Source organism: Erythrolamprus reginae, chromosome 1 (genome assembly GCF_031021105.1).
Source record: "Erythrolamprus reginae isolate rEryReg1 chromosome 1, rEryReg1.hap1, whole genome shotgun sequence".
Taxonomy (NCBI): domain Eukaryota; kingdom Metazoa; phylum Chordata; class Lepidosauria; order Squamata; family Dipsadidae; genus Erythrolamprus; species Erythrolamprus reginae.
The window spans coordinates 125,588,782-125,598,154 of NC_091950.1; the positions used below are offsets into that span (position 1 = coordinate 125,588,782).

The 9,373-nt window shown below is 41.7% G+C and overlaps 1 protein-coding gene across 1 annotated transcript; it reads left to right on the top strand.

Annotated features, from left to right (window-relative positions):
* The first annotated feature begins 220 nt into the window (after positions 1–220).
* Positions 221–9,028, top strand: C1H11orf58 (chromosome 1 C11orf58 homolog). Its single transcript, XM_070764311.1, has 5 exons — positions 221–428; positions 3,003–3,086; positions 5,113–5,173; positions 6,825–6,934; positions 8,599–9,028. The coding sequence occupies exons 1-5, from the start codon at positions 363–365 to the stop codon at positions 8,812–8,814; spliced, it is 537 nt and encodes a 178-aa protein (XP_070620412.1). The 5' UTR covers positions 221–362; the 3' UTR covers positions 8,815–9,028.
* Positions 9,029–9,373: the final 345 nt, after the last annotated feature.

Genomic DNA, 9,373 nt, shown 5'->3' on the forward strand with positions numbered 1-9,373 from the left:
AACCACAAGTGACCGAAGGAGCGCGACGAACGGCGAAGAAAGACCTTCCCCAGCTCCATGTCAGAGAGGCTTCCGGGAATTGGAGTTCCTGTCTCCCTCCCAGAGGTTCCACCGCGAACGTTTTCCCCGCGTCTTCGCGAGAGAACTACAACTCCCGAGAGCCCTCGGTTGACCTGCGCCGCCGAATTGTGGGGTTTTTTCCCTCCCCTTTCCTCCCTCGCGCTTGCGCTGTGCAAAAGCTTGCAAGAAGGCGAGAAGGAAGAGGCAGGGTCGGCGGCGCCAGGAGCAGCAGCAGCAGCAGCAGCAGGAGCGGAAGGGCCGGGCAGCGGCCGTTCACAGGACGGTGGTCGGCCGTCGGGAAGATGAGTGCCACCAAGGAGTCCAAACCCGAGCGCGGCCACGGCGTGAAGCGGCCGGCCTCCCCTGATGTGAATAAGGGCAGAGGGAGAAGTTGGGCGCTGCGGGGCGGGGAGTTGGAAGTGGGGATCCGGGCAGGAGGGATTCTTGGGTCGCCGGTGGAAGGAAAGGGGTTGCTCTTCCCATCACGTAGAAGGAAGAAGAGTGATGATAGGGATTCCTTTCCTGGTTATGTAGAAGGATTTGTTCCCCCATGCCATGCATAGGTTGGTTTAACCTAGCCTCTCGCTTCAACACCGTCCCTCCTGCAGGAATGGAGGACTACAATTCCCATACTGGGGCAAAAGGGAGGGATTACAACTCCCAATGGTATTATGCGGGCAGGTGTCAATCGATGCATCTGGTTAAGAGGGGGTTCCAGAAGATGGCCCTTTCCTTGTTTCAACACCGTCCTTCTGCAGGAGTGGAGCACTACCACTACCATTCTGGGGCAAAAGGTAGGGACTACAACTCCCATGGAGTGCAGGCCAGTGTCAATCAATGCATCTGGATAAGGGTGGGTTCAAGAAGGTGGTCCTTTCCTTGCTTCAGCACCGTCCTTCTGCAGGAGTGGAGGACTAAAACTTCCATACTGGGGCAAAAGGGAAGGACTACAGCTCCCATGGGGTGCGGACAGCTGCCAGTTGATGCGTCTGGACAAGAGTGGGTTCAAGAAGGTGGCCCTTTTTTGCTTCAGCATCATTCTTCTGCAGTAGTGAAGGTCTACAAGTCCCATACTGGGGCAAAAGGGAGGGACTGCAACTCCCAGGATGCACGGGCAGCTGTCAATCGATGTGTCTGGATAAGAGTGGGCTCAAGAAGGTGGCTCTTTCCTTGCACATTAGTGCTTGAGGGGGGGAAACATCGTTTCTACTAGGGAAATGAAGAATTAAGAGTTTTTCCTGTTGAGATACAGAGAGGGAGACAGAGGCGACCAACCAACCCTTAAAATAGCTTATTATCTATCATGATTAATCTGAACATTGAAAAGCTCTCTGAGAATCGGCCTTTCGGCAGCAAGACCTTGGCATCCTCTCTCAGGCTGAATAAGAGTTGGCATTAAGTCTTCTGAAAAGCAGGACAAAAATATTGATGCGGCATAGCCAAAATAGAAAGGGGAGAACATGGTGTAAATGCATGTCCACTTGCAAAAATAGGTTAGTGTGCATTTTGTGTAGGAGTTGGTTCCAGATTTTCAACAGAAAAAAATTGAGATGCAACATACAGTATATTATTGCTGTAGAATCCTTATAGAAACATGCTTTTCCAGACTTTGAGGAGCTGAGAGGTACCATCCCAGTTATTAGTTAATGTGATGGCGACAAGTAGATTTTAGTATAAAAGTTGCTTTGGAGTAGGCTTCCTCTGCTGGACCTTGGAGATCTATAACCAGGAAGGTTTTTTTCTACCAGAGGCTGAATATGGTGCATGTTTGTACATTATGGACAATGCTGCGCTCTATGATTTTTATTTTCTTAATGCCTTCTAAAGCTACAGTATGCACTTGTAAGAACAGACTTTTAGCAGACTAGAATAAGATGTTTCTTTTTGTAATGTCATCTAAGTAGCATTGTAGAAAGGGAAAGAGAACTGCTCCTGGCAAGGTTGAAAATAAATGCCGGACTTCAGTTAATTAAAAGAGTGTGTTTCATTAAATAATTTCATTAAGATAGATTTATCTTTATTTCAATAGAGGAGAAAATTGGTAGCTCAGGGTTGTGAACTATTGGATTCTTGGTATTCTCTGAACTTGGTCATTTTCTTACAGATGTTTCATTGTCTGGCTAAGTAATACGGTGGTACCTCTACTTATGAACTTAATTTGTTCCATGACCAGGTTCTTAAGTAGAAAAATTTGTAAGAAGCAGCAATTTTTCCCATAGGAATCAATGTAAAAGCAAATAATGTGTGCAATTGGGGAAACCACAGGGAGGGTGGAGGCCCTGTTTCCTCCCAGGAGATTCCTAGAGAGGCCCCACAGAGGCTTCTCCCCGCCTTTTTTGGCCCTGTTTCCTCCCAGGAGATTCCTAGAGAGGCCCCACAGAGGCTTCTCCCTGCCTTTTCCGGTTACATTTTCGGAGGCTCGGGTTTGTAAGTGGAAAATGGTTCTTGAGAAGATGCAAAAAAATATTGAACACCCGGTTCTTATCTAGAAAAGTTCATAAGTGGAGGCGCTTGTAGGTAGAGTTACCCATGTATTTCTCACGCTCACACTATTCCTCCACTTTCATAAAAGGGAAATTATCCATCTCTTGAATTATTGCCATATTTTATGTTTAAAACTCTAATATATATTAGTCATTGGAAGGTGTCAGCAGGAAGTGTTTGCCAGGCAATACTACGTAGCTTTGTTGATTTGTGTTCTAATGGCTGCTAAAAGTATATTATCCGGAATTGGAATATTTTCCTTGCAACACATGACAGCATTTATTTTAAAACTGGCATTTATGTGAAATAAATAGGCAAACATGGTGCAACCATATGGAGCTTATTACATGTGTAGCTGCAATGAAAGTTGCGCTATAAATATTTATACTATCTGTATAAACTAACTGCTTGATTTCCCCCCCCTTTTAATGTGTCTAAAAACTATATTTCTTTTTCAGCCGGGAGCTGGGAGCTGGGAAGCAGCTGACCTGGGTAATGAAGAAAGAAAACAAAAGTTCCTGAGGCTGATGGGTGCTGGAAAGGTTGGCCTTTAACTTTCATCCTAGCAGTGCACAACTTTCAAAGTAGATTTGCTTGATTTTCTCTCTTTTTTAATAAGAATACAAGTTCTTCTTGAAATATCAACATCTAATAACTAAAATTTCAGAGGTATGATATAAAACTTTGTGTGTCAGAATCAGAACACCTGATGGAAAAGTTGTGCCAGAATTTAATTGCATTTTGCTTATGAATTAACACTGACCTTTTTGGTGATGTTTTGTGTAACTGTGTATGACCATGAAATCTTGCAATTATCTTTCTAAATGGAATTTTATTACTGTCTCTATCAACTTTATGTGAATTAACTTTTCAGGTCAGGACCTCTACACCTTCTCAGTAATACAATTTCCATTCATCTTGATGTCATTGTAAAGTACTCATACTTCTAACGCAAGTAGTCATCTGAACCATAACCCAGTTATGTACCTAGTACAGTTTAATATTTTTAAAGAGCATTAAGTAGTAATACTCTCTACTACCTTAAGTTTAAACAAGAAAATTAATTTCTAATATATACAGTAAATGTATACATTCATTTTTTTTCAGTGAATATGGTTGAATGGAAAAAGGTTGGAGACATTAACTCAGTGTTTCCCAACCTTGGCAACTTAAAGATGTTTGGACTTCAACTCCCAGAATTCCCCAGCCAGCAAATGCTGTCTGGGGAATTCTGGGAGTTGAAGTCCAGATATCTTCAAGTTGTCAAGGTTGGGAAACACTGTATTAACTAATTGTATGATGAAGTGAATGAATCTTATTGCACCCATTCATTGTTACAATTCACGGAGTGTCAATGCAATACTTGCATTGCTTACAATTCGATAGAATATTACTAATAGTAACACTAGTGTAAGCTTATTTATGGAAAGAAAGCTCATGCTTTCAGCATGAAATTGACATGTTCTTCTAGTTTCTCAGCAATTAATATTTAAAGCATATCTTGAACCATGTTATCAATGGGACCTGTGATAAAAATTATGGGAGATACAAGCAAGATCTGTAAGAAAATAACACAATTCCAACTTTGCTTTGGAGATAATTATCTATGGAGATTTTCAATCATTCAGGTCATGGTTATTGCAAAGGTGCTTTTTCAAAAAGAGCAACTTGACTTAATTGTTTTGTTCTCATGAGTCAGTTAGAACTAAATAAGTTTCTTGGATGAGATTGAAATGTTTTCAAAGAAAAAAGTAAGAAAGTTCACTTGCCTTTTTTTGAAAAAGCACCTTTGGGTTCAGAGTTAATTATTTTAATTAATTGTTTTTCTTTTAATTTTTGGTAAGGATCACTGTCATTTGAAATGTAAATAATTTTCAAAAGGAATTTATGGAAGTACAATGAAATGGATTGTCTTTAAAAAAATTCAGAATATTTGGCTTGTCTTTCAGTTTATTATCATTGCTGCAAGTAGCATCTGGATAATTTTGTTAAATGATTTTTATTGTTCCTTTGGCAGAATCATTTTAATTGCTTATTCAATGTGTTATGTCCCCAAATACAAACCCTGGAAATTGTGGTGCAAAATAAGAACATAAGTAGTTGCCCTCCTGGATTGGATCACTGGGCCATCTAGTCTAACAGTCTCTTCTTATGTTGGTCATCCAAGCACACAAGAAAATCTACTAGTCTCTAATCAGACAACATTCAGAGCCCCATCACACTGTTATGAAAGTTAATAGCTGTCGATTCCTGTAATTTCCATCAATTGGTCCAACTCTTTTTTGAAGCCAGCCAAACTGAACAGCACCACATTTAAAGGTGGACATCAGTAATCACAAAAATCTAAAGTTGAGTTGTGTAATTTGAGTATGATTTGGTTGATTAATGGCATATGTAAGTCTCCCTTAGCGTTGCCTGATACATATTTGAAACATAACATGGTAATATTGACAAATAATGCTTCGGAGAAAATGGTCTGCAACCTTGAAAACCCTTGCCATAATAAATCAGTCTTTAATAGAAAAATAGAATCATTGTGTTGGAATAATAATGTATGCTTTCTTCTAGAAAGAACACACTGGTCGCCTTGTTATTGGAGATCATCGATCAACTTCTCATTTTAGAACAGGTTAGTTTAACCAAAGTTTTGAAGGGGAATAAGTGTTCATACACTTGAATGAAACAAAAATGTTTTCTAGGGGACGTTACCTTTCTGATCGATTTACCTATACGCCATATAGATTTGATATTTCTATGCTCAAAGCCATCTTTTTGGCCACTAACTTCTACTGGCTCTCCACCATTCTTCTGAAGTACTATATTGCCCCCATGTGTAAGTAGCGCTATAAAACCAATATACCCTGTGACTGATTGTATCCTGAAGTGTCAGGGTACATGCTGTGTTTGTGCAAAAGGTATCAGAAAGTTTTGTTTATAGTTGGAGTTCTAGTTTTGTCCTCAAACAATATTATTTATTGCTATTTCATTCAATACATTATTATCTATTACCTAAATTAAAAACAATTACAACCTGCTGTATTTCCTTGAAAATAAACCCTCCTCCAAAAATAAACCCTTCCCGAAAATATCTAAACGTATGCGCAGCCACTCCCCGCCATTTCCTTTGGTTAAGGTTGGGGGGACAGAGCTGAAAATCAGGTAAGACAGTGCCCCAAAATAACAAGACTTCCTCCAAAATAAGGCCAAGTCCTTATTTTAGGGTTCCAAAAAATATAAGACAGGGTCTTATTTTCTGAGAAACACGGTAGACAAAGAGCCATTGTTGGCCCCAAGAATGAGACACGGGGTTATTTCTGAGCAGTTCCTTTATTGTTCCTCACCTGTAGACAGAAAATTTGCCAAACTAAAGCAACTGTCTGAATCAATATAGATCAGAGGTGAGTTCGTTCTAGTTCAGATCACCTGAACTCCTAGCGACCCGCTGGTGAGTTCAGGATGGCGCCACGGACCCGAATCAGTCAGTGCCAGTCCTTAGGTGCCACCATCTCTTTTTTGGAATTTTTGATGATTTTTTTAAACTGGACATTGTTTCCGCTGCTGCTGCTTGAACAGGGGCCCTCCCGCCCGACCCTGGGTTGAAACTGACCTTTATTCCTTAAGACGAAGCACAGCTGATCAGCTCCTCAGCTGTGTTTCGGTCCGATTCCAGCTACTGGGCATGCGCAGAAGCCAAATTGGATGAGGAAATGCGCACGCATGGACAGAGTGTACACATGCACGCAAAAGTCATGATGCGAACTGGCAGTGAGATAGGTAGGAACCCACCCCTGCTATAGATATACCCTAGGGATAGCAAGGGAAGGAGCCTTCTTAACTCTCTTCTTCCCAACCAAACTTTCTCTGCTTAATTGCTCTTTGCATTCTGGAATGCAGTCCCTCCCTCCTGGGAATCCGGACTATATTTCACCGCACATTAAATCACAGCACATCAGGTCCCCCACAAAAACATATTTAATCCGGGGCCAGGTTTAAGGGCTTTTTGAAACCCCAGGTGAGTGGAGATCACCCATATATCTGGGCAGATGCTGTTCCAGCATCCAGAGAAATTATCTTCCTAGGTCCTAAAAAATGGCAACATTTAATAGAAATGTGCGCCCATTCTGCACCGAATGGACAAAACCAATGGGAGGGAAGTGACCCTTTGCCATTAGGAATAAACTCTCTTATGGATTGGATAAACTCTAATGCTGCTTCTTTCTTTGTTGAAATTCAGGATTTGTTATTTGACTGTATGGTAATCAACATCTGTAACTCTATAGGGGAAGAAGATAAGAAAATCAATGATGAGCTGGAGACTCAGTTTCAGCAGAGTGTGGATAGCACCATGTCAGGAAGGAACCGGCGGCATTGTGGGCTTGGCTTCAGTGAGGTAATCTTCCTTTGGCTGGAGGCAGGGGCTCAAAAAGTCCTTCTTTGCCGTATTTCACTCTGTATAGTACATGTTTATGTAATTTACTTTGTATTGGCTAATGCGGTGATGGTGAACCTTTTTTTCCTGGGGTGCAGAAAGTGCATGTTCTCAAACACTATAATTCAATGGCCCCTTCCCATGTGCCCTACCCTCTGCGCATGCGCGCACAACCCCTGCTCTCCTGTTCCCTGACTTCCGGTGGACCCGGTAGGCCTGATTATCAACCCCCACAGGATCCAGAGGCTTCCCTGGAGCCTGGGGTGGGCAAATACGGCCTCACCTGCCCCCCCTCCTCCTGAAGCCCTCCGGAGCCTGGAAACGGCCCATTTCCTGACTTCGGATAGGTCCATTTTTCACCCTCCCCAGGCTCCAGGGGCTTTCTAGGAGTCTGAGGAAGGCGAAAATGCCCTCCACCACTCCCTCTGGAGACTGAAAACACCCTCCTGGAGCCTTTGCGTGAGCTGAAAGTTAGCTGGCCAGTGCATAAATGCATGCTGGAGCTGAGCTAGGGCAATGGCTCGCATGGTGGCAGGTATGGCTCCATGTGCCACCTGTGGCATGCATGCCATGGGTTCACCATCATGGAGCAAATGGTTAAATAGGACAAACTTTCATGTATCTGCCCATTCTTCATCACATAGATATTATATAGATAGCAAATATCATTCTTCTTAGCCAACATGGGGTTTCCACCCCTCCCCCTGTAGATGATGATATTAAAATTCCTTTGCTGTAGCCTAAAAGAATACTGCACTAGGAGATTATTGAAGTTAATATATAGAGTGCTGGTGAGACCACACTTGGAATACTGTGTTCAGTTCTGGAGACCTCACCTACAAAAAGATATTGACAAAATTGAACGGGTCCAAAGACGGGCTACAAGAATGGTGGAAGGTCTTAAGCATAAAACGTATCAGGAAAGACTTAATGAACTCAATCTGTATAGTCTGGAGGACAGAAGGGAAAGGGGGGACATGATCGAAACATTTAAATATGTTAAAGGGTTAAGGTCCAGGAGGGAAGTGTTTTTAATAGGAAAGTGAACACAAGAACAAGGGGACACAATCTGAAGTTAGTTGGGGGAAAGATCAAAAGCAACATGAGAAAATATTATTTTACTGAAAGAGTAGTAGCTCCTTGGAACAAACTTCCTGCAGACGTGGTTGATAAATCCACAGTAACTGAATTTAAACATGCCTGGGATAAACAAATATCCATCCTAAGATAAAATACAGGAAATAGTATAAGGGCAGACTAGATGGATCATGAGGTCTTTTTCTGCTGTCAGTCTTCTATGTTTCTATGTTTAAATGCCTGAGTTTAGGTTTCTATTACCATACACCAGAGATCCCCAAACTTGGCAACTTTAAAAATTGTGGACTTCAACTCCCAGAATTCTGCAGCCAGCTTAGCTGCCTAGCTGGCTGGATAATTCTGGGAATTGAAGTCCACAAGTCTTAAAGTTGCCGAGTTTGAAGACCTCTGCCATACACAATATATTATCAACCTGGCTGCTGTTTTGTATGTATTGATATTGGAAACAAATCACAAAAGAAAAGTATCTGAAAAACAAAACAAGCTCATATAAAATTGTCTCTGTCTCCGACTTTTGTTATTTTTAGCTGGAGGAGGATAAAGAAGAAGCACCAGAGGAGCCACAAGATTCCTCGGGGTCAGAAAGTTCAGAAGACTCCGAAAGCGATTCCGAGTCTGAGCAAGACGAAGTTGCCGAAGATCCACCATCTGCTGAAAAAGACAGCAACACCGAGGACCTACAAGCCAAGAAAGATGCAAAAAGCAGCTATAAAATGATGTTTGTTAAATCCAGTGGCACTTAGCTGCTTAGAGTAAGCCTTCTGGTTACAGTGCAAAGTCTTGGACTGCTTACGGCACAGATCTTCCCTTGGTGGTTTTAAATAAGGCCTTTTAGAGAAAGAAGGGTGTTTGCATTTGCAACACCGCACCAAGAAGCTATTTTTCTCAGCATGACTGCCCATTTTGTTTTGTAAGATATGAAAATAAAATTGAGCGGGGGATGTGCTTAGTTCTCAACCTGCCTTTAGATTCTTCTTCTCTTCGTATTCCCCGAAGGCTATTGAATTTTTCTTAAGTTTGACTGACTTATTGAAATGGTAATTTAATGTCCTTACGGGTGCTTTATTTTTTAAAGCAGTTTTTGCTGGGGTTTTGGATGGTATAATTATTAAAAAGTAAGAACGGGAGTTTCTCTTGTCCTGCTTATCATCCAAAAGAAACTGTATTGTAGGATATGTGCTGCATTACATTTTGCAAAGCTGTACAGCTGTTGAACGCGCGTGTATGAATGAACTGATTTCAAAATTATGTCGAGACAAGGAATGGCAGAACAATCTTTTAAGGAAGAGAGGAATTTCTTGA

Excerpts from the sequence above, each read along its gene's own strand:
- C1H11orf58 (XM_070764311.1), top strand. The coding sequence starts at position 363 with ATGAGTGCCACCAAGGAGTCCAAACCCGAGCGCGGCCACGGCGTGAAG. Across the intron at positions 429-3,002 it reads AGCGGCCGGCCTCCCCTGAT|CCGGGAGCTGGGAGCTGGGA; the intron begins GTGAATAAGGGC and ends TTTCTTTTTCAG. Across the intron at positions 3,087-5,112 it reads GGCTGATGGGTGCTGGAAAG|AAAGAACACACTGGTCGCCT; the intron begins GTTGGCCTTTAA and ends GCTTTCTTCTAG.